A 23,988-nucleotide genomic window follows, 5' to 3' on the forward strand; every position below is an offset into this window, starting at 1 on the left:
AGGAGCCTGGTGGGCTGCCGTCTATGGGGTCTCACAGTCAGATACGACTGAAGAGACTGAGCAGCAGCAGCAGCAGCAGTAATGCAGGAGATACAGGTTCAATCCCTGGGTTGGGAAGATCCTCTGCAGAAGGAAACAGCAAGGCACTCCAGTATTCTTGCCTGGAGAATCCCATAAACAGAGGAGCCTAGCGTGCTAAAGACCATAGGGGCGCATAGAGTCCGACACGATTGAAGTGACTTAGCAAGCACGCACATAAAGAGCTTAGTCCAGTACCCGGCGCCTGGTTAGTCCTCCCTAAATAAAGGCTAATGTTATTATTAATGCAAAGGCAGCTTTAAGGGCGATTAACTGGGCAACACAGTGAGAAGTGGGTTGAATTGGGAAGGGCTTACCCAGGTCCTTGTACACAGTAGCTACTCAGGAAACACTTCAGAATTGCATTCTCTGCTAGGCATCGGGCATGCAGGGGTATGGTTTCTGCCGTTTGTAAGCTCATGGTCCACAGGGAGTCAGGTAAGTGCCAAAGTTGGTGGGGAGAGGATGCAGACATAAATTCTTCAGATTATCTTCACTCCAACTGTTCCCTGCCAGAATCCAAAGCGACGCGGGGGCCACGAGGGGCAGAATCCCCTCGCGCAAGCTCCCAGGGTTTACCGAACCACGGGTAAGACTAGAGTTAAGCCAGGACCCCTGGCGAGGAAGAAAAAGTACGCAGGCGCAGTGCGGATGCCGGCGCTCACCTGTCCCAGAGTGGGCGGAGCTAAACCCGGGAGCCGAGCCGGAGGCGGGGCGGGCGCGATGACGTCAGGGCTCGGCGCCGCAGAGCAATCGCGTCCCGGAAGTGGCGGCGGTGGGGGAGGCGGAGGAGGGTTTCAGTACTACGACTTCAGAGCGGCCTTGGGAAGAGGTTCGTCGTCGGGGTGGGGCGGGCCTGAGGAAAAGCTCCGGGGTCTAGTGGCCCTATCAATTGCCTCCTGGCCGTCCCCGCCCCTTCCCCATCAACGCAGCGACCGGGTAGGTGAGGTGCGTCTGCCAACTGTGCGGAGTTGGGCGCCAGAACGCCACGGGGGCCACCACCTCTGGCCCAGGGACCTTGGATGTGGCCTTCCCTGGTTTGGTCCTCTAGGCCGCGTCAGGCTCCCTGGCCTGAAGAGGTGATGGCCCGGCCCCTGCCGGGGCAGACTTGCTTCACCTCTTCCTGTGCTCCTACCTCGCGCCCGCCCTGGGTCATTTCGTCCTAGCTCCGCCTGCAGGGACTTCAGGTTCCTGATGGCCCCTTTGTCATCCTCCCCTTCAAACACCCGCTTCCCCCCGCCGTCCCAGATGGAAGCCCCTACCCTTGGACTCCCCATTGTTGCTGTGCGCCAAGGTTCTGCCTCCTTGCTTACTACTTAGCGTTTGGGTAGGACTGGTAATTAGGAAATAGAATGAGAGCGCCTGTGGCTCTCCGCATCCGAGAAGGGAGAAGGGAATGGAGTGTTGTGGAGGGTGATGACGGCCGCGTGGGGTTCAAGAGGGGAAAAGGGGAGGAGAGTAACGGGCAGGGTTGGTTCAGGAAGTTGTTGGTAACTAAAGGGAGCGGGGGGAAAGGTTAGAGGTTGGAGCAGGGCAGAAGAAAGCTCTGGGTTCCTGGAGGATGAGCAGTTGATTCCTTCATTCCGCGAGCATTTATTGCATGCCCACTGTGTGCAGAGACAGTGATGAATGGAACACAGTCTCTGACCTGGTGGAACTCAGGTTAAGAGGGATGACTGGCAAGAAAGCAGGGAGTTTTGCTTTGGTGTGATAAGTGCTGTTAGGGGTGAGTACATGATCTTTTGTGAGCATGGGAGGGTCTCCCAGTTCAGACTGGGGGTGTTGGCAAAGGCTTCTCAGAGCAAGAGAGTGATGCTTAAGCTGATACCTGAAGGATGAATAGGAATTAATTAGGTAAAAAGTGGAAGAAAATTATTTCAGGACATCGTTTCTCTTGAGACCCCAGGCTGCCTCCTACCAGTAGCCATGTGTGCTTGGTCTTTTTGGCTTATGCTCTTGATTGATCTGTGGGAGAAAAGAACAGTAGATGGAGAGTCGGAAGAGCAGGATTTTATACAGTTGACCCTTGAATAATGCAGGGGTTGGGTGCTGACTGCGAAGTAAAAAACCAGAGTATGACTTAACAGTAGGCCCTCCTGCCATTCCTCCATATCCACCATTCAACCAACTGCAGATCATTTAGAACTGTAGTATTTACTATTAAAAAAAAAAATCTGTATATAAGTGGATCCGTGCAGTTCAAACCCATGTTTTTTCAGAGGTCAGCTCTATCTGAGTAATTCACTTCGCCTTGCTGAATGTCTTTCTCTGTGCAATGGGCTTTCCATCTGTAGCCCTGCCTACCTTATAGGTTTATTATGGCACCCACATGATAATGCAGGTAGAAATGTGTTGAGCATTGGAAGTGCAGTGCAAATGTCAGGAATTCTTACGATTACAGGATGCAGACCTCAGAGCGAGAGGGCTGTGGACCGGAGGTGAGCCCCAGCACGGTCCCCGAGGCTACCCTGGAGTCTCTTCCTGTTCCTACCAAGTCGCCGGCGTTTGATCTGTTCAACTTGGTTCTGTCCTACAAAAGGCTTGAGGTCTACCTGGAACCTCTGAAGGATGCCGGAGATGGGGTCCGGTACTTGCTCAGGTACAGATTTTATTTAGAGTTACTCTAACCTGCTGGGCCTTTTGCCTTCCTGCTTTTAGTTGCACTGGCCACTTAGGCACTGGCTGGGCTGTCCTTTCTGCCCCGGTGAGGAGCTGTTCTGGGAGGTCCATTGGCCCTCTGGGCTTATTCTTGGTCCACCCCCTATCTCAGACCCAACCCAGGAGAGGCAGGCACTGGGAACCATCTGGTCTTTCACCAGAGTTTCTTCCTTGTGGCTGAATAAGCTCGTATCCCAGGACTGCTACCTCCCCTTGACCACTGGGCCTTCTATCTGGAGCATGCTTTTTTCTTTTTCCTTCTCTCCCAGTATTAGCATAATTTATATTGAAATTAGGATGCAAACAAGTATCTACGAATAAACAGGTACTATTTTCACTAATCCTTTAGGATTATGGCTCTCAAAATTTTTTGTTCCTATTCTGCTTTGATTTTCATCCTCAGTAAGTTTTTTCTCCTTTCAGCTCACTTTATTTCTTCTGTTAAAGTATTTAAAATTACAGTTCTGCTCCCAAAACACTTTGATTTGTCTCTAAATAATAATGACTTAAAAAAAAATCATACCGAACAAAATTAACAGTGTGATTCCTTGATATCACCCTAAGCCCAGTTCATACTCAGATTTCCTCAGTTGCCCCAAGAATGTCATTTACCATTGTTTTGGCCCAATAAGGCTCCAATCCAGGGCCATGCATTCTGTGTGGTTATTATGTCCCTTAGATCTTTCTCATTGAAGTGGTCTTCTTCATGACCCTGATGTGCTGGAGGCTCAGCTGAGTGTGCTGGAGAATTTCCTACTAGATTGTCTGGTTGCTGTTTCTTCCTGGTGCAGACTGGAGGTTAAATTTAAAAGTTGGATTAGATTCAAGTTAAAAAAAGGAAAAAAGATGTTTTTTTTTTTTTTGTAAAGGTCATGTGTTCTTAATATTGCAAGGTAATGGGAGTCACATAAAACCAGCTTGTCCTAAAGAGCAGTCGTTCTTCATCTAGAGCCAGTGTGTGGCGCTGTAGGGGTCATTGACTCTCCTGAACCTGCCTGTAAAGTTGTGCAGGTACATGTGTGTATTTCTAGGGAGAAGTTCATCAGATTCTCATAAAGACATTCCACCGGCTCAGATGCCTGAGAGGGACAGGTTGGAGACAGGGCTAGTAGAGTTGGGTTAATTTCTCAAGGTGCTACAGAGTATTCATTTTTAACCTCAGTCTGGAAATAATTGGAGCTTTATTTTTAACTCTGTCCAAAGCTCCCAATTTTTCTTGTTTGCCCCAGAACTCCTTTAATTTATGGCATTATCCCTAGAGATGAGCTGTCAGGGTTCCAGAGCAAGGTCCTCTACTTTTAGATGACTGTGCTGTCAGAGCAAGGTTCTCTACTTTTAGATGACTGTGCTGTCAACATAAGGGGTAGGGAGATGGTGTCAGAAGGGGTTGGCTTTGTAATTCCTTCATGACCAGCTAGCTGAGATGAACTGTGGTCTTCCTCAGGGGAGTGTGTGGGCTTCACAGGGCTGTGCCCTCTGGTGTTTTCTACTGTGTGTATGTGCGTGCACCTGTGCACACAAGCATGTGTATGTATATGCCTGCGTATGTATGTATATGTGTTTTGCCTTTTTGTGGCAAAGTGCAGAAGTTAAATATATCCTTAAAAAAGAAACATAATATATACATATATTTCCTCCCCTTTTCCTTTTCCAGCACAGGTCTGTTAGCACTTCTTGGCACTAATGTGTTAGGATTTTTCCATTTTATGAAATTAGAAATCTGAGAATGTGGTGGGATTGAAAAAGTTGGATGGGGGAGGAGCACTGGGCCTAAAAAGCCCCCAAGAACTTGTGGTCTCCGAGCCGCTGGGAGATGGAGCACTGGTCTGTGAATGTGGCTGTCAGGTTCGTTTGTGTATTTGGTTGTTTTTTCTCAGTAAAGAGGATTTGACTTTGAAGAAGGACCTAATCTTGAGCTTCTTTGAGGTCTGAAGCCTGGAGCCACAGTTGATTTTTAAGACTTCTCTCTTCTGGGATCGGCTACTCCAGTAAGTGGGTCTCCATGAACAGAGTGTCAGTAAAGACATCAGACAGAATGGAAGAAGCGGGGAATTCCCCGGTGACTCTGCACTTCTACTGCAGAAGGCATGGGTTCAATCCCTGGGGATGGAGGAATTAAGATCCCACATGCTGCTCAGCATGGCCAAAAGAAAAATAAACATCTTTATTGTGTTTTAAGTTAAAAAAAAAAAGGCTTTAAATGAAAGTGACCTCAGTGGCTGTATAATGTTTTTATTTCTGAGATGGGATTGGCATTAGACCTGACTTTTAATTTGCTTTTGCTCTGGTAGAACCAATATATGGGTCTGAGGTCTAATTAGGGTGGTGTAAGTTGGAGGGTTTGCAATTTTAAGACAAAGACAGAGAGAGGTTATTTCACTCCCTTACTCATAACTCTCATTAAGAAATAAAAGTAGCTCATAAATTAGTTAACTTCATTTTGCAACTGTGAAATACCCCAGTTAGAGCAAAAGAAAATGCATTGAAGTTCTGAATACATTACAACTTAGCTGTTGATTTTTATATTTGACTTTCTCCTCTGAGGGCTCACCTTATATAAACTGACCCTGCTCTTTAAAATGTAGGTGTCAGTGGCTTTGTTATTACATCTGTGCGCCCTTTATCCTCTTAAATGTTCTTTATCAAGGACTAAGCCAGCAGCGTTTGCTTGAACTCAGTACCCTGTCTCTGATTTTCTTTCCTCTGTCTTTGGGGGCTTCTGCATTGCCATTTGGTGGTGGTGGAAGCTGGGTCTGTGTTTGGTTCTGAAAGTTCCAGTTCGCTTCAGGCATGTTTCCTGAGAGAATGCCAACCCTGGTTTGTCTTCATATTTTATATATTGAAATCTTTATAATTTTCATTCCTTTGGAATTAATGTATGTTTAAAAGTCTCAAAATCATAGAAAGAAGAGAAAATTGCAGATAAGGGCAAAGAAATCCTTCACATTTGTTCACTCAATTTTGATATTAGATGAATCTTGTGCAGTAGGTGTATGTTCCTTTGAAATTAAAAAAAAAAAAAAAATATATTGCCTACCAACTCTATCTCAGTAAATACAAAGAATAAAGGAAACCTTTAAAGAAGAATGTCATCCACACCTCTTAAAGAGAATAAAACCTACACAACACAGGTTAAACAGGGTTATAACATTAAGAGATAATTTTATAAATTCTTCCTCCTCCTTCCTCCTCCTGTGGTTTCCAGAGGCTGCCTTTTCTCACCCTGGGGCCTGGGGTGTGACCTCAGGTCTCTCTCCCGGTCGTCTGTCCAAGTGAGAGGCCCACTTTTCATTTCTTCCTGACCGTCTGAGTTACCTCTGAGCTCCGGGGCCTCCTCTTGCTCCTGGTTTGGAAGACCTGGCTGGAGGGGCAGCTGCATTCAGTGACCAGGACTCTCTGTATTGCAGGTTCAGTTCAGTTCAGTTGCTCAGTCGTGTCCGACTCTTTGCAACTCCATGGACTGTAGCACACCAGGCTTCCCTGTCCATCGCCAACTCCCGGAGCTTGTTCAAACTCATGTCCATTGAGTCAGTGATGCCATCCAACCATCTCATCCTCTGTCATCCCCTTCTCCTCCTGCCCCCAATCCCTCCCAGCATCAGGGTCTTTTCCACTGAGTCAGCTCTTTCCATCAGTTGGCCAAAGGATTGGAGCTTCAGCTTCAGCATCAGTCCTTCCAATGAATATTCAGGTCTGATTTCCTTTAGGATTGACTGGTTTGATCTCCTTGTAGTCCAAGGGACTCTCAAGAGTCTTCTCCAACACCACAGTTCAAAAGCATCAATTCTTCAGCGCTCAGCCTTCTTTATGGTCCAACTCTCACATTCATACATGACTACTGGAAAAACTGTAGGTTTGAGTAGGCTGTCCTTTGTCAGCAAAGTAATGTCTCTGCTTTTTAATATGCTATCTAGGTTGGTCATGGCTTTTCGTCCAAGGAGCAAGCGTCTTTTAATTTCATGGCTGCAGTCACCATCTCCAGTGATTTTGGAGCCCAAGAAAATAAAGTCTGTCACTGTTTTCATTGTTTCCCCATCTATTTGCCATGAAGTGATGGGCCTGGATGCCCTGATCTTAGTTTTTGAATGTTGAGTTTTAAGTCAGCTTTTTTACTCTCCTCTTTCACTTTCATCAAGAGGCTCTTTAGTTCTTCTTTGCTTTCTGCCATAAGGGTGGTGTCATCTGTGTATCTGAGGTTATTGATATTTCTCCCAGCAATCTTGATTCCAGCTTGTGCTTCATCCAGAATGGCATTTTGCATGATGTACTCTGCATATAAGTTAAATAAACAGGGTGACAATATACAGCCTTGTGTTGCAGGTGGCAGACGCCATTGTGTTCCTTGCTGACCTGCCTGGGCCTCAACATCTTGTTCCTCACCTTGAACGAGGGTAAGAACTGTTTCCAGGGCTTTTTGTGAATGAAGGTGGAGAGGAATTCTGAGAATCGGCCCTGTATGAGGGAGCCGCCTGTCCCGCTGTGGGGTCAGCCTCCCTCCGTGTCTGCTCAGTGTCAAGACACAGGCTCCTGAGGGACCCACTTGGGGCTAGAATCCTGACTGGGCCACTGGTATGACATCAGAAGTTCTTTAACCTGTCTCTTAAGGCCTAGTCATCCTTATCTCTGAATGGGGCTTCCCTGTGGCTCAAATAGTAAAGAATCTGCCTGCAGTGCAGGAGACCCGGGTTCAGTCCCTTGGGAAGATCCCCTGGAGAAGGAAATGGCAACCCACTCCACTATTCTTGCCTGGTGAATTTCATGAACAGAGGAGCCTGGCAGGCTATAGTCCATGGGGTCAGAGTCAGACATGACTGAGTGACTAAATTTCATTTTCTCTGAAGGGGGACAGTAGAAGTGCTTTCCTCAGAGGGTAGTTGTGAAGAACGAGATAATCTATGTGTAACACTTAACACAGTTAAAATAAGCAGCCAGTAAATTATAACTATTATTATTGTTTCCTCTGGACTAAATGCATTGACCTTTTCCCAGTTTGGTTTCCGGGGTCAGCTGAGGACATGATCTGGGGTGAAGGTACTAGGAAGGTGAACTGATGAGACATTTTTGCCTGCTGGTTTTCTCTCGCTCAGCAAGTGATCCTGGTGGGGTCTGCCAGGCAGTCAACCGCAGTGAGGCGTTTGTAGCATGCAGCCTTTGAGGTCGGTGTGTGGATGTAGGTAGCTGGAGGGGTCCTGGGTAGTGATGTCTCCTGGGGACCTTTTATGAAAAGCCATGCTGTGACCCAGCCCTTTTGGTCAGAACTGGCAGATGGCTGCAGAAAAAGCCAAGCCCCTCAAGGGAAATGAGTGAAGGGCCTGGGATAGAATGTACTGAGGAGCTGGGTCCTATCTTCATGCCTTTGTTCTATTGAATTCCCATTGCTCAAGTGTCTCCTTTGCTTCCTGTGGTTTCAGTGAGTTGAAAAATAAACCCATTTCACATAAGACCTCATCTTCCGTGTCTTAGTAAGACTCTTCTCTGCCTCACTGAAACTCAGATATCCTTCCCAAGCTGTTAGATTTTTCTGAATATATTTCCACAGTAAATTAGTTCAGGTGACAGATATTTAATTACTTTGTACCCAGTGCTTTGTTAGCTTGCTTCCATGTTAACATGGAAGAAGTTCCTTCCTTGGATTTTACTTTAGCCTCACCATTTCTCGATCCACAGTGGTCATTGGTGTCCTAAATGCCAATGGAAGGCTTCCAGTCAACCCCCATGACCCAAAGGTCGGAACGTCAGACATCGGGAGCTCCCCGTGGCCAGACCCCAGGCACAAGCTACCTGCTGTGTGCTGTGTACTAGTAGAGGGGTTTTTAATATTTTTAAAAGGGTCTGGGGCTACAGCAGTGACCAGATGGGGAAAGTCCTAGCCCTCAGGGGCCTCTATTCATGGAGAGGCCAAAAGCCATGCCTGTAGTCTGCCTTGTGGTGATAAGTTCTGTGAAGAAAACCAGAGCTGGGTTAGGAGGCTGGAGGGTGAGTGGGGAGATGCTGTCTCATACCAGGTGATCTGGGGCGGGCTCTTGTGGGCAGAGGCCTGCAGGAGGTGAGGGAGCGAGCACGTGGACATCTGGGTGGGTGGCGGCTCCTGGTACTGCCGCTCGCTCATCTGCAGTGTCGTTGCTCCCACAGGTGCCTGGTACTCCGTGGGCGCCCTGATGATTTCAGTGCCCGCCCTACTGGGCTACCTTCAGGAGGTTTGCCGGGCACGGCTGCCCGAGTCTGAGCTGATGAGGAGGAAGTACCACAGTGTGAGGCAGGAGGACCTGCAGAGAGTTCGCCTGTCTCGCCCCGAGGCCGTAGCCGAGGTGAAGAGCTTGTGAGTATGGAAGGGGCCAGGGAGGTGAGGGATGGTGACAGTGCCCGCTGCCACCACACTGAGTGCTTGCTGGCCACCAGACACTGTCTAGGGTGAAACGGGATGTTATTGCCTTTGGTCTTTGTCAGAGTTCTGGGAGATGGCTACTATGATTGACCTCCATTGATGAAGGAGGGAAAAGGCAAGTGACCAGGCTGGGATGGGAATCCATATCTAGCTGATTCCACAGTTTAGGGTCTTGACTGAGCACATGCAAGCATGAGCCACTGCCTAGGTTCAAATCCCAGCTCTTCCAGTGTGACTCTGGGCAAGTTCCTCAGGTTTATCATCTGTTAAATGAGATAAGTATAGGGTGTCTGGTACCCAGCAAGTGTTCAGTTAAATATTAATCATCGGCACTACTCTGTGGAGGAACTTCCTAAATGTGACAGAGCTGGAGCTTCTGAGGAAGCACCTTCAGACTGTTGGAAAACAACAACTTCAACAGCTTCAGTGGCTCCCATGACATAGAGCAGGGGTTCTCATCTCTTCCTGGGCAGCAGAGACATCTGTGGAGCTCCAAAAAAAAAAAAAAAAATTTTATAAACAAGTGGAGGGCTGGGCTCCTCTGAAGAAATTCTGAGTCAGTTACCTGTGAGGGTAGGGGTGCTGCGTATCTGCAGTTTTTCAAAAACCTTTTTCCTTTGAAATGATTTTAAACTTACGGAAGAGTTCCAGGAATGGTGCAAAGAACTCTCATCTGCCCTTTACCTGGATAGAACAGTTATTAATGTTTTGCCACATTGGCTTCATCTATCTCCCTACACTAAGACATATTTTTTTTCTTTCTGAACCATTTGAAAGTAAATTACAGACATCTTGTCTGTTTACCCCAAACATTTCAGTATATATTTTCTAAGAACAAGGACATTCTCTTCTATATCCACAGTCCTGTAATCAGATTTTGGGAATTTAACATTGATAGCATTAGTGCCATTATCTAATAATTGTTCATGATCAAATTTTGCCAATTGTACTAATAAGGTCTTTTATATAAATTTCTCCTGATCTGGGCTCCAGTCCAGACTCTTGTGTGGCATTTAGCTTTTAGTCTCCTGTGACCTGGAATAGTTCCTTTGTCTTTGTTTCTCATGACCTTGACATTTTAAAATATAACAAGTTTATTATTTTGTAGAACTTCCCTTCTCTTTCGGTAATTTGGTTCTTCATGATTGGATTCAGGTTTTACATCTTTGGCAGAAACATGACGTTGTCATTGTATCATATCAAGAGATACATGATGTCATTGTCTGTTACAGGAGATGCTAACTTTGATTACCTTGGTGAAAGTTTCTCCACTGTAAAGTGACTATTTATTTTACCCTCTAGAGTTAGTAATCTGAATGGGGGTACTTTGAGACTTTGTTAAGTATCTTGTTCCTCATCAAACCTTTACCCACTACATTGAAATCCACTGTTGGGTCTTACTTTCATGAATTTATTACTGTGATGGTTGCATAGGTGATTTCCTAAGAGTCATTATTACCTGACATTCTGTAAGAAAGAGCTTTTCCTTATTATCTGTATGAATGCAGGATTTTAAAATTTTATTCAATGGGTTATAATCCATTACTATGATTATTAATTTTGATCTTATTTTGTCCTCAGTTTGGGCGTCCCTGATAGCTCAATTGGTAAAGAATCCACCTGCAATGCAGGAGACCCTGGTTCGATTCCTGGGTCAGGAAGATCTGTTGGAGAAGGGATAGGCTACCCACTCCAGTATTCTTGGGCTTCCTTTGTGGCTCAGCTGGTGAAGAATCTGCCTGCAAAGCGGGAGACCTGGGTTTGATCCCTGGGTTGGGAAGATCCCCTGGAGAAGGGAAAGGCTACCCATTCCAGTATTCTAGCCAGGAGAATTCCATGAACTGTGTAGTCTATGAGGTCAAAAAGAGTCGGACATGACTAAGCAACTTTCACTTTTTTATTTTATGATACGGTGGTAGTGGTGGTTTAGTTCCTAAGTCATGTCCGACTCTTGTGACCCCATGAACTGTAGCCTTCCAGACTCCTCTGTCCCTGGGATTCTCCAGGTAAGAATACTGGAGTGGGTTGCTGTTGCCTTCTGCAGGGGATCTTCCCGACCCAGGGATTGAACCTGGGTTTCCTGCGTTGCAGGCAGATTCTTTACCAACTGAGCTATAAGGGAAGCCCTATGATACAGTAGAATGTTCAAATTCATCTTCCACATTCTCTCCCTTGTTCTAGAATCAGCCATTTCTCCAAGGAGCCCTTCAGAAACCAAGATCTGGGTGCTCATTGCACAAGCATGCTCTCTTCACTTTTGATGGGGGTTGGGGGGATCCATTTAAAAAAACTCTCCATGTCAGTCTATCTGAAATCCTAGGTGGATACACCTTGCTGTACATCCTGCCATCCACCTTCACAGCTCCAGTGCATCTGGGAGGTGGTACCCTGCTCCTCAGGTACTCTGCTTCTCATAGTATAGAGGAAAACTGCATCCTTGAAAAAGTTAAGGAACTGGTCCAACACCAACAGCTAGGAAGAGACTAAAGCAGGAACCTCAGCAAGTTTTCCAAGAAGGGGCCTGAGATGTATGAAGTTTCCCCGAACTCTCTGACGCCTCCAAGGGGTTTGAAGGGACTGGCTGCACCTAGGTAGCTGTGCCTGTGAAGTCCTGGGCTCTGCTGCCCTGGAGCTCTGTTAGGCCGCACAGGCGGGTGAGGCAGGGTACACAGCCTGCGTGAGCCCCCTGTGTTGTGTCTGCAGCTTGATCCAGCTGGAGGCCCTCCTGAGCCGCCTGTGCTGCACCTGTGAAGCTGCCTACCGCGTGCTGCACTGGGAGAACCCCACCGTGTCCTCACAGTGAGTGCCCCTCCGCTCCCACCGCCCCCGCCCTGCGGGCCCCTAGGCAAGGACAGCTGCCTTCAGAGGCCTCCTGTCGCCCTAGCTCAGGGGGAGGAGCCCTCTAGGCTCTTGGGTGCAGACCAGCACTTAGGCTTGTGGGCTTTAATGCCCTGCTTTGGTTTACCACCTTCTTTCTGCAGTATGCTGAGAATATTTTACTAATAGAAAAATAACTCACCATGTAATCTCCCACCCTGGTATAGCAGCCGATCTCATGTTTGGATTGCCTGCTAGAGTTTGTCATAGGCACATGCTGTCTATAGCTCAGAGACTCCTTTTTTTTCCCCCACTTATTGTACTATATAATTGGTTTTCCATGTTGCTACATAGCTTTTGGAATTACTTGTAATACCACACCAATATAGATAGTGATTATACTGTAATTTATGAAATTATATATTATACATCCTGTTGTGTTTTTAGTCAGTTTCTACTTTTAATTACTAACCCTGTAGTGCACATTTTGTGGGTTTAACTTTAGTCTTTTGAAACTTTTTTTCTTAAAATAAATTCTAGGATGGAACTATTGGATCAAGTGAAATGAATGTTTTTGAGGCTCTTTGTGTGTGAATGCTCATGACGACTAGTGCTTGTTTAGCCTTCTTCTGGTGCCAGACACTGTGCTCAGTGCTTTCCATGGTACCGGCTCACTCTTGGTAGTAGCTCTAAGAGGAAGGCTCTATTTTAGTCCTCATTTAACAAGAGAAGAAAGAGAACCAAGGGATTTGCACAAGACCACACAACAAGTGGCAGAGCCAGATTCAGATCCAAATCTGTCTTATTCCAGACTTCAGAGTCTAGATCCTGACGAGTGATGTGTGTTAAGCCTGCTTAGGTGGCCCTATCCTCAGCCACCACTGCGGCCTCTGCATGTCAGTTGTGACCTGCTGATGGTTGTAAATCCTTTCTCCTCACTTTATGTTCCCCTTGTTTGATTAGCAGATCTTGTCAGCATATTAACTGTTCCCAGAGCTACTTCTTGCCTAGACTCCCCTGTGGGTATGCCCTAAACCAGTTTCCTTCTGATCTTATGAATTTCTGATCCTGTGGTTCCTCTCTATCAATCCAGGTTCTATGGGGCTCTTCTGGGCATGATTTGCATTCTGTATCTGCTGCCTCTGTGCTGGGTCCTTGCCCTTTTAAACAGCACACTCTTCCTGGGGAATGTGGAGTTCTTCCGAGGTAAGCCCAGGAGAACCCAGGCAGAGGTGGGGTCCGGGCTGATCATGTGTTTGCTGTGCCTGCCACCAGGGGGCAGCACCACACCAGGGTCCTCCCCTGGAGAGGGAGGTGGGATCCATGGAGGCTGCTACTGGGGGTCCCTTTCCCTTCCCCAGGCAGCTGAATCGCTGTCCACGTGATATGGTGGCTTCTGGGAGACGAGGGAGGGATGTTTTCCCAGTGTTGCCACCCACCTCCAGGGTGCAGTCCCCAGGAATCACTGCCTCGTCTCTGTGTGATCCCAGAGTACCCGTCTGCCGTCTGGTTTCTGAAGCAGTAAGGCAGTCTGCTGAGGCCTTGCGTCGCAGATGCCTGGGCCTGTACATATGTTTGGGTGATTGCTATGCTTGTTTTCTTCCCTGTGGTTGGAAATTAATTATAGAAGCCATGATTTATCGGGCACTTACTGCATTTAATCTCTCTTTAACAATCTCCTGGGGTAGGTGTTGGTATATCTGTCTTGTTTATGAGGCTTAGGTTAGGTAACTTGTTCAGACTTAGGAGGGTGACTGTTTCCTGCAGCCGAGAGTGGGTGCCAGAAGAGGCAGCCGGGTGCAGTGGTGGGTACCCCCAGAACACCACTCATTCCATCCTGTTTCTGCCTCCCGCCCCATTCTCCTCACCCTGGGCAGTGGTGTCTGAGTATAGGGCATCTCTGCAGCGGCGGATGAACCCCAAGCAGGAAGAGAGTGCCTTCGAGAGCCCGCCACCGTCAGATGCTGGGGAGAAGGGCGCTCTGGCGGACTGCACTCCGGCGCCCACGCCCACAGAGGTGAGCGCCCCTAACCACCCGGGCAGAGGCTGGTGTGGGCAGGCTGCCTGGCCTCCCTGTTACCAGCCTGCTCATACTGCATAGCTGCTGGGCTGGCCTCCGCCTTCCCCGCCCCGCCTCCTCTGAAGTGCTTAATAGTAATAACTGTGGTAACGAGAGCTGTGCTTCCTTGAGTGTCTACTCTGCTGTTCAGGTACTTTACAGACCCCTGAGGTGTAGGGTATTTCTGGGAATGAGATGATTCTCCTTGTAGCAGAGAAGACTGAGGCACAGGGCGGTTGTCCGCAGTCAGTGGGGTCGGGACTCAGACCCCGTCCTGTGGTTCCAGAGCTCCTGCTCTCAACCCCCATGTTCTCCAGCCACTGTCGGGCCTTTCGTGGCCGTGGTCCCTCTCTCTGTCCTGCTTGGGTGGAGACCGCTCTCTTTCCCCTGACTTCCTTCTTTCCGGCAGTTGTGCCATTTCCTCTGAGGCGTGAACCGCTGTTTTGAGAAACCTGGATGCTGGCTCTGGGGAGGTGGCCTCTCCCCTGGGGGTAGGGCTGTCATTGCTCTGGCTGTTGAAGGTTCTCTCTTCCCAGGACCTCACGCCAGGCAGTGTGGAGGAGGCAGAGGAGGCCGAGCCCGACGAGGAGTTTAAAGATGCGATTGAGGTGGGTGGCCTTCCCCAGCACCCTCAGCTGACCAGGTCAGAAGTTGGGTGGTCCTGGAGCCGTGTGGCCTCTCACATTCCAAGTCTGGGTTTTTAGAGTTCTCTTATATCCAAGTGAGAAGGTAAAATGTGCCCTGCGCTCAGACTCACTGGTTAAAAGGATGCCACCTAACCTCTGCCCGTCCTCTTGCTGACCTTGGCATCTGTCCTGGGTGCCCAGGGCGGGGGTGGCTCTGGAGGCCTCTGGGAAACGCCCCACTGGGGGAGGTGGGTCGTTTACTGCCTTGGTTGGAGACTGTGGGCCTGGCGCCTTTGATGTGGGGCAGGCAGAGTTGGAGGAAGGCATTGCCCCGGTCTCTGCCTGCTCTTCTGAAGGATGAGGTCCGTCAGATGTCCCTTTGAGGGGTGAGAATGGGAGGCTGGAGAAAGCAGTTGCATGGCCAAGTGCTGGGTTGGAGAAAGTTCAACAGTCTGCCTAGTTTTAGGACAATGGTTCACACTGGTAGTTTGCAGAAGTGTTTTATTTGGCATGCAAAGCTTTAATTTTTTAGCCGATATTTAAAAATTGGAGAGACTATAGCAAAAACTCTGGATTTTTCAGTTTTTCTAAAAACTCAGCAGCTCTGGGAGCCCTGAGTCTGCAGCGGTCAGTGTAGCTGAGGAGAGACTGTCTCCTTCAGAGAAGTCACATAATCCCCACCGGTTCCTGTCATCCCTGGTCACTGAGTCCTGGTGGCATTTGCCATTTATTGTCATGTTTGCTCTATGGCTTTTTTTTTTAAAATAGTAGGAATTCACTTCTTTTTGTGACTCTTGTAAAGTGGGGGATACAGGAAATGGAGGTCTTGGGAGTTTCCTCCAGGCCTATGGTTTTCACCCCGCTGGCTCTACTGTTACCGTAGCCTCATCCGCGTGGGCGTTTCCATTTTCTACTGCTGAGATTTCTCCAAAACCTGAATGTACGACTGTGGACTCTTAAGTCATGACTCTTGAGTATGCAGCTTCTCCCCAACTGATTGATGTTGGGATCCTTAATGGGGTCTCTGTTAACATCGCCCTTCAGTACGTGCTCAGAGTCAGCGTAGTAGCATTCCTATGCTTCCTTTTGCTTGGGGAACCCCTCCCGGCAGCTTCCTTCTTGCTATCTTCTCTCTGTTTTCTTTTCTTCTCCCCTGCACCTTGGGAGGCAGGAGACCCACTTGGTGGTGCTGGTAAGTAGGAGCCTTGGTGAGGTGGGCAGGGGCTGGGGGGAGTTGGGAAAGGGTGACTGAGCCGAGGTTGCCACGCCTCGCGGGGTTTGCCACGCACGCAGGTCCCAGAGCCCTGTCACAAAGGGACAGGACTGGAAGGAGCTGTTCCTGCAGGAGGATGACGAGGGGGCCCCGTGCCCGGCAGAGGACGAGCTGGTCCTGCAGGACAACGGCTTCCTGAGCAAGAATGAGGTGCTGCGCAGCAAGGTGTCACGGCTCACCGAGCGACTCCGCAAGCGGTACCCGACCAACAACTTGGGTACGGCTGGGGGAGGTGGGCGGGAGGCGTCCTGGCCTCGGGGCAGAGGTGCTGTGTTCTGCGGAGCAGCGCTGTGTCCGTGGCACCCTAGGGAGGTAGCACAGGCACCGTGGGGCTGCGAGGGAGGGAGCGTGGGTTCCTTCTCGCGTCTCTGTCCTCATTACTTCTCGTGGGAAGATGAGTTCAGTTCTGGAAGTGCTCCTCTGGGACCTGAGGCAGGTAGAGCCACAGCAGGCTGCGGACTGTGCTGGCTGAGTGAGGAGTCTGAGTGTCCAGGTAAACCCCAGTGCTGCCAGGTGACCTTAAGCAAATTATTTAACTTCCCCGTGCCTCAGTTTTCCTTCTGTAAAAGGGGACTGATGCTGAAGCTCCAATACTTTGGCCACCTGATGCAAAGAGCTGACTTATTAGAAAAGACCCTGATGCTGGAAAAGGTTGAAGGCAAAAGAAGGAGGCGGCAGAGAATGAGATGGTTGAATGGCATCACCGACTCAATGGACATGAATGTTAGCAAACTCTGGGAGATGGTGAAGGACGGGGAAGTCTGGCGTGCTGTAGCCCGTGGGGTCGCAAAGAGTTGGATGCGACTGAGTGACTAAACAGTGACACAAGGGAATAGTACAAGTTCTTATCTCACAGGGTTGCTGTAGGTCTTAAAAGAGATAATGCTTATTAAGTGCTGGCACATTGCTGACTGGTTCATAGTAAGTGCTTCATAAGGGGCACGGAGGCCCTGGTCTTTCCCTCAGGTGCCTAGGCACTTGTCTGGGTCTTTCCAGTCCGATTGGAAGCAAATGGAAGGAAACACTGTCTCCTGGGGATGATAGAGCCCTGGCTTCCCTTCTCCCCAGCCAAGTCCATAGATTGGCCAGTCCTCATTATACTGACTGTGGGGTGGGTCCAAGAATGTGACCTTGGAGAAAGGTGGACTTGATTGTCCTCACAGCTTGGAGGGACCTCTATGGTGGCTCAGATGGTAAAGAATCTGCCTACAATGCAGGAGACCCAGGTTTGATCCCTGGGTCAGCAGAGTCCCTTGGAGAAGGAAGTGTCAGCCCACTCCAAGATTCTTGCCTGGGAAATCCTGTAGACAGAGGAGCCCGGAGGGCTCTGGTCTATGAAGTTGCGGAGTCAGACAGAACTGAGCTGACTAACAAGCTTGGAGGCCTGGCTCTGAACAGGAGAGTGGGAGCCAAGCCAGATGAAGTTATAACTGGAGCCTGGAGAAGCAGAGACTCAGGGGTCTCCCTGGTCCTGAGGCAGAGCCTTGCTTCTGCCTGTTGTCAGCAGACAGGGAGGAGGATGGGCTGGCTGTGCCATGAGGTCTGGTGGGAAAGAGTTCCGAGGAAGCCCCTGGGATTTATCGTGAGGTGTTTGACCTGGGCGCTCCAGGGCTTGCCTTCCTGCTCCTGCAGCGACCAGGGCAGTTGTTTCCTGAGTGTTAGACGTCCTGGGACACCCTGTTTCTTTCTGCTCTGCGAGTGCTTCCAGGCATTCAGGACCCCTTGCTTTTATCTCTGCTGGTTGCTGACTGCTGCCGACTGCTCTCTGTCCAGTGAGCTTCGACATACACTATCTCACTTAGTCCTTGGAAGCAGCCAGGTTCCAGAAGTCCCAGATGTCATTACACCAGACTTAATGCTCTTGTTCTGGCAACCTATACTTTTATATCTGTGAGTTTTAAATAAAGCCCCTTAGATGTTCCCACTTTGTAGGTGAGGAACCTGAGGTTGGAAAGAGTGACTTGGCCAGAGTCTTCAGCCAGTACCCGGTTGAGTTGTAACTCAGATCCACCTTATCTGGTCTCACTCCCTCATTCTTTCTAGCTCACCTTCTTCCCTTTACCTGGTGTCTGAAGTGCCCCGGTTTTATGCCTATCCCATTTCTGTATTTGGCTTTTGGTTCAGATAATCCCTACCGAGATGGGTGAAGGCCTGTCAGGTTCCCCCGAGGATGGTGAAGGCAGAAGACAATTATTCTCCTAAGCCCCCCTCAGCCCTCCGCTCTCAGGGCTGCTTGCTCTCCCTCCCTTGAGGTATCGTTGGGCTCTTGGCTGTGAGGGCAGGTAGAGCAGCTCTGTTCTGGGGTCTGCATCCTGAAGGGTTGGGTGAGTGAGCTGCTCTGGGGGCTGTTCTGTTTTGGCTGCCAGTGGATGGAGGGGGTTCCACGGGAGGAGTGAGGGCAGGCTGCTCATGAGCCTCTCCATGGCCTCTCAAGTGGGGGAGTCCTACTGGGAAGGGCCCACTCTGTCCTGGAGGCTCTGTGACTGTCGCCCTGGCAGTGGTCTCAGGCTGGTCTCTGCTCTCTCTGCCCCCGGGGCATCCTCACATGATGAACCAGGACCTCTGCTGAAAACAGGCAGGAAGAGTCGGTAGGTCTTGGCAAGGAGTAGGGGTTCTCTCCTCCACATGCCTGCCTGAGCCAGTGTCAGCATGCAGAACCGGCCCTCGCCCCGGCCCTGCATGGTGCGTGGCTGTTCTGTTAGCCCGCATGACTGCCTTGGGGTGCTTGGCGCTGGTACTCCTTACAGTTGAGAGGGGCCAGAGTGTCAGTCTCTGACCCAGCTCTTTCCCCCTGGCCCATGCTGCTTGCTGAGGAGAGGCGGAGGTGGGCTGCCTTGCCCTGATTTTCAGTGCTGGGGGCAGAGTCCCAGAGCAGCCTGTCTCCTGGGGTGGGACCACCCGCCGGCGGTGCGCTGTGCTCTCCTGTCTCCTCTGCTCTGCCTGGGTCGTGAGCTGGCTCACAGCAACAGCATTGCCCTTAGACCCACTGGTGTCAGGTTTCTCCCTGCTCTAGCTGGGTCCCCTGTCCTCCAGTGCAGGCAGTGTGTCCCCCTTTAGTGAGAGCTATGGGGGACTCTGGCTGGACAGAGGGACGGACCACATCTCTTTGGGCCTTTGTGTGAAGGTGAGGCCTGATGCTCTATACCTGGCCAGACAGGTGGTCCTGGAGGCCTGGCCGTGTGCCCTGAACCTAGTAATTGGCTCTGATCGGATCATAGGAGGTCTTCAGGTCCCAAGTTGTAGAAATGTCCTTCAGTAGTCTTGTCCCCTCCTGGGTTTTTCCAGGACCCAGCCCAGCTTCCTTCCTTCCCACAACCTTTGGCTGGGCTCCCTGGTCCCCTGTTGTGAGCACCCTCCTGCCTCGTGTGGACCCCGGCCTTTTCTCCCCTGGCTCAGTGACCCCCATCTGCATGGAGAGTTCTGCGCTGAATTGTGGTCAGTATTTCTGGCAGCAGCCCTTGGGACTTCCTTGTTCTCATTAGCTTCTGCTTCAGGAGCTTGTTGGAAGTCATAAAGGCCCAGGGTGGCCTTTCCTCTCCTCCATCCTTTTGGGTTTTTTCTTTCGGCTGCGTGTACGCCCTTCATCAGACTGTGTCATTGTCACAGCCTACCTTTCCTTCTTTAATTTTCCTGCAAGCATGGGTGGGTAGCAAGCACAGCTTCTGTTAAGTCCCTTTGCCTTGATGTAGTTTCTCAAAGAATGATCGGGGGAATTCCCTTATGGTCCAGTGGTTAGGACTCCACACTTCCGCTGCAGGGACACGGGTTCAATTCCTGAACAGGGAACTAGGATCCTGCATACTGTGTGATGTGGCCAAGAAAGGGGAAAAGAAAAAAGAATGATCAGTCCTCTCTTCCCCATCTTCATCTCTTCTTGCACCCCTGTTGCCTCCTCCCAGCTATTTTCTAAGCTGCTGTTGCTTCTTCTGCAACCTGGTCTGAACCCTTGTGGTCCTGTTGTATCTAGTAGCTTAGGCAGGATCTCTTCCCCTGGCGGTATCCATCCTGGCCCGCCCACCATACACGTGCCTGCACCTCTTGCCCTGCTAGGCTTCTTGGTTGGCACCTGGTTCTGAACTTCACCTCTTGCCCTGCAAGTCTTCTTGGTTGGCACTTGGTTCTGAACTGTCCTGGAATCTTCAGATGACAGGGAGCAGGAGTCTGGTGTTCAGGAGGTGTTTCTCCCTCTAGCTGTGGGCAGAGTGTTTGTAAGAAGAAACTTTGGAAGCGGTTGTGTCAGGCAGGTTTCATCTGAGATCATCGGAGTGATGCCTGTTGTCAGGTCCCTCCCAGCTTGGTGTCATTTCAGGGGGAGGTTCTGCTGGATGCTCTTCTATTTGGGCTGGACCTGCAGGTGGGGGTGGAGATCTCTAAACCCCGGGTGGGAGCAGGGGCGGCAGCTTTGTGTAGTCTGGGACATTGGTTTTTCCTTCGTGGTTTGAACCTCTCCTTCTGGCTGTGGACTGCTCTCTGCTGCCAGCCAAGGGGCTGGGCTGGGCTGGCGCCCTTAGTGTCCCCATGTAGAAGACCCAGGAGGAGGTGAGAGTTGAGCTGTCTGGGCTGGGTCAGAGCTGAGCTGCTGCCTCTGTTTCTCAGGGAGCTGTACGGGCTGCTCAGCAACCTTCTCAGTGCTGAAGAAGAGGGTAAGTCTCCTCGAGGGTGCGTTTGCTGGGTATTTGGGACGAGATGTAGGGGCATAGTGCCACGTCACAGGTGAAGTCTGACACCCTGGGCCACGTTAGGCCTGGGGTCTGGTCGGATGGTTCCTCAAAGGAGCAGGTCTGCCCTCCCTTGTGTCCACACCTTCACCAGCCTTCCCGTGGGATGTCCCTTCTGGTCTCAGTCCTGCCCTGCTCAGGCACTGCCCCACTCGTACGGTTGTCCCCAGTGCCCGGGGGTGGGGATCAGAGACTGACTTTGGCTCTCATCCGCAGCGGAACTGCAGTAACTGTGGAAACAGCTTCTGCTCTCGGTGCTGCTCTTTCAAGGTGCCCAGGTCCTCCATGGGGGCCACAGGTGAGTGGCGCAGGCTGGGGTCGGGGTCTGCCTCCCTCTTCTAAGAGGGGTGCTGCATGTGGGAAGGAGCCAGGGCCAGTGAGAGGTCCAGGGAGCTCGGGGTGTCCTCCATCTCCCATTAAGGAAGGAAAAATGGAAATATTTGCTGCATGGACAAGAGCATATATATATAATGTATCTGAATTATAAAGTCCAATAGTGAATACCAGTGACCATTTCACTGCAGTTAGAAGATAAAGCTTGGGCAGTCTCACCCGGCTCCCCAGCTCCACGCCTGCCTTCCTCAGGGAGACCACCATCCTCAGTCTCAGTATCTTTCTCATTGCCTTGGTAATGTTTTTAATAAAATAAAAAGCATAATTTCTTTTCCTTCAATAAAAGCCATACATACTCATTGTAAACAAAACAAAAAAACAAAGGAAGACATTCCTAATCTCTCTCAGAAAGAATTATTAGGCGTGGACCCATCTGGGTCATTAATGCCATCACACATAGGATAAATTCATATGCATGTGCTTAAAAAAGAGGGAGCATGTATTACAGACTGCTTTGTAATATGTTGCAATGTTAAATTGAGTCTCTTTATTTTTTCATTCTTCTGGTCATGCTAGTTACATATGCTTATTCTAGAAGATTTGGAAATTACTATACAGAAGAAGAAGGAAGAGAAAAATAATCTTGTAATCTTACCACCCAGAGATAATAACCACTGTTAAAACATTTTGGAAAATTTTCTCCTGGTATTTTATTTTAAAAAGCATTTTAAAAGTTATTCTTTTGGTGCCAAAATAATGTCTAATGCATAGAATATCTGGGAGAGGCTTGCTGTTGGTATGGTCACTCCCGGAACCCCCAGGTCCCGTGGAAAGAGAAGTCTCTGAGGGCAAGTGCGTGAGCTGGGACAGTGAGCTTGTAGGCTGGGGGAGGGTGGTCTGTGTGGGGCTTGGGGTGGGATGGGGTGGGGTAGGGAGGGGAGGTGGTTCCAGTTGGAGGGGCAATCAGCCAGAGGGCATGAGGAAGCATCTCACCAAGTTCTTCCTCCTTTTCAGCCCCCGAAGCCCAGAGAGAGACTGTGTTTGTGTGTGCCTCGTGTAACCAGACCTTGAGCAAGTGAGAAGAGGGGCCAGGGTCCAAGAGGCCGCCTGTCCCCGGGGCCAGCAGTAGACCCCGCTCTCCCCACCCTTACCCTTGGGCAGATGTGGTCTGAATGCTAGGTAGGCTTCCCCTCCCTGCCCCCGCTGTCTGCATCCGGGTTCTGGAGTCGACCTCCACTCCTGCGGATGGCCAGTAGTGGTTGCTCCCCAACCAGGACTGGCATATTTGCCTTGCTCTGTTCTGGGTGTTAGGGAACTCAGGGCTGGGTGGGAAGTAGAAGTTAGAGGGCAGCAGTGAGCCAGGCCTGGTCTGGACTGGTCTTCTGGGCATCCCTGAATGCCTGGGAGTTCTCTGAGGCCAGAGGTCAGAGATTGGGAAAAGCGATTCTTCCCCCGCTGGGTACTGGGCCAGGCCCTTGTCCTCCAGAGCCTGCAGAAGGACTTGCACCGTGTCCCAGTTCTACTATTCGAGTGTTCCTGCAGGCGTCAGGAGCTCATTTCCCCGCCAGAGGGCATGGCCAGGGCTATCAAGACCAAAAGTACTTCTAGAAACAGGGTCAGAGTTCCCAGATTCTCTCAGAGGAGGGCCTGGCAGAACCCTTCAGTATTAAGCAGAGCAAAACACGGGGAGCCGCAGCAGCTCAGAGGGCCTCAGCCCCACCTCGCAGAGACTTTGGCTTACAGACTGTCAGCCCACATGTTATCCTAGTGTTTTCAGCTCTGCTGGGTAGATGCTGGGCGCTCAGTCACTCCTGCTCCCCATGTTCAGAGCCTGGCCACCTCCTCTGGCCTAGAGCTACAGCTTCCCTCACTTGGCCCTTTGTCCCATGGAGTGAGTGTGAGGTCAGATGAGCTCAGCAGAGGTCCTGAAGCTCTTGACCTCTGGGGGCCTGGGAAGTGTGGGGTTTCGCTAGGCTGGTCTCAGATTCCAGGGCTGATCTCCAGCAGGACAGCCTCAGTTATGGGATAAGGCCACCTGGGGTGCCCATCCTGTCTGCAACAGTTTGTGTTCACCCTGGACTCTTAAGGGCTCAGTGTCTCTCCCTAAGCCATGAGCGGGCTCAGGCACCCCTTCCTTCCCCAGGAGCTTCCCTGCCTTTTTGAAGTATTTATTTATTTATTGCATGATTCCCGGGAACATGGGGCACAGGAAACGGGATCAGGAGGATGGGGGCCCTCTTCTGCCTTAGGGTGCTCCCCGGACTCGTGGGCTGCCTGGGACTCAGAGCCTGGGAGGTGGAGACATTTCTGTACTCTCAGCTGGGACGTGAGGAGGCGGGCTGGGAGTCAGGGCTCATCCTAGGCCAGCTTTCTTTCCCGGCCAGCCAGTCTAGGAGCCAGGGGCCTGCCTCAGGCCCAGAGGGGCAAGTCCTTGAGGAACCAGGCAGGCCTTGGTAGACCCCCTTCCTCAAGCTCCTTGGTCCTGTTGAGATATGAGTTAAGTGCTCATGCTTTATTTACACTGGAGAGGAACTACAAGGATGTCTTTGTATATGGAGAATTGTCAATAAAGAGGCCTCAAGCTTTCTATGTTTTCGTTCTGGTCCTTGCCTTCCCCCTCTCCCTAAGGCTGGAGAGCCAGCTTCCCCCCAGTGCTGGCCAGGTTTGCAGGCCTGTTTTCTGTGTCTTCAGGACGGGGCGGAGGGGCCATGGAGGCTGAGGTTGTGTGTGAGCTGGGGTTGGAGGAAAGCTGTGCCTTGCGCAGGAGGTGCTCAGCGAGATGCCTGTCGGATTGACTTGAGGCGCCGTCTTGTGACCACATTGTGAGGGCCAGGGCTTGGGGTTAGGACCAGAACTCGGTAAATGCTAAGCCACGCAGGCTTTAGAATGGAAAGATTTTAGCTAATCCCTCTGAGAAAGCAGGAAAGGATCAACTCCGGGGGAGGCTGAGAACTAGCCGGAAAGAGGATTGGCTGTGAGATGGGAAATGGGAGCTGTGCTCTGGGGGTAGGGGGTGGGGGGGTGTTTGTTTGCTGGGCACC

The 23,988-nt window shown here is 50.3% G+C and overlaps 1 protein-coding gene across 5 annotated transcripts; it reads left to right on the plus strand.

The window, feature by feature from the left end:
* Positions 1–845: 845 nt before the first annotated feature.
* Positions 846–23,536, plus strand: ZFYVE27 (zinc finger FYVE-type containing 27). Of its 5 annotated transcripts, none has more exons than XM_061162323.1 (12): positions 846–1,026; positions 2,480–2,677; positions 7,057–7,127; positions 8,869–9,055; positions 11,825–11,920; positions 13,032–13,144; positions 13,816–13,955; positions 14,534–14,605; positions 15,969–16,113; positions 20,493–20,539; positions 20,831–20,912; positions 21,962–23,536. In XM_061162323.1, exons 2-12 carry the CDS (start codon positions 2,481–2,483, stop codon positions 22,024–22,026), a joined length of 1,215 nt encoding a protein of 404 aa, XP_061018306.1. In that variant the 5' UTR covers positions 846–1,026; position 2,480; the 3' UTR covers positions 22,027–23,536. The 5 variants fall into 5 exon arrangements, with proteins under 5 accessions (XP_061018306.1, XP_061018305.1, XP_061018307.1 ...); XM_061162322.1 differs by having other exon boundaries at positions 846–1,017; XM_061162324.1 differs by lacking the exon at positions 21,962–23,536 and adding an exon at positions 21,524–21,645 and having other exon boundaries at positions 846–1,017.
* The last annotated feature ends 452 nt before the right edge of the window (positions 23,537–23,988 follow it).

The sequence above is a fragment of the Dama dama genome, chromosome 15 (assembly GCF_033118175.1).
Source record: "Dama dama isolate Ldn47 chromosome 15, ASM3311817v1, whole genome shotgun sequence".
Classification (NCBI taxonomy): domain Eukaryota; kingdom Metazoa; phylum Chordata; class Mammalia; order Artiodactyla; family Cervidae; genus Dama; species Dama dama.

Excerpts from the sequence above, each read along its gene's own strand:
- ZFYVE27 (XM_061162323.1), top strand. The coding sequence starts at position 2,481 with ATGCAGACCTCAGAGCGAGAGGGCTGTGGACCGGAGGTGAGCCCCAGC. Across the intron at positions 13,145-13,815 it reads GAATGTGGAGTTCTTCCGAG|TGGTGTCTGAGTATAGGGCA; the intron begins GTAAGCCCAGGA and ends CACCCTGGGCAG. Across the intron at positions 13,956-14,533 it reads CGGCGCCCACGCCCACAGAG|GACCTCACGCCAGGCAGTGT; the intron begins GTGAGCGCCCCT and ends CTCTCTTCCCAG.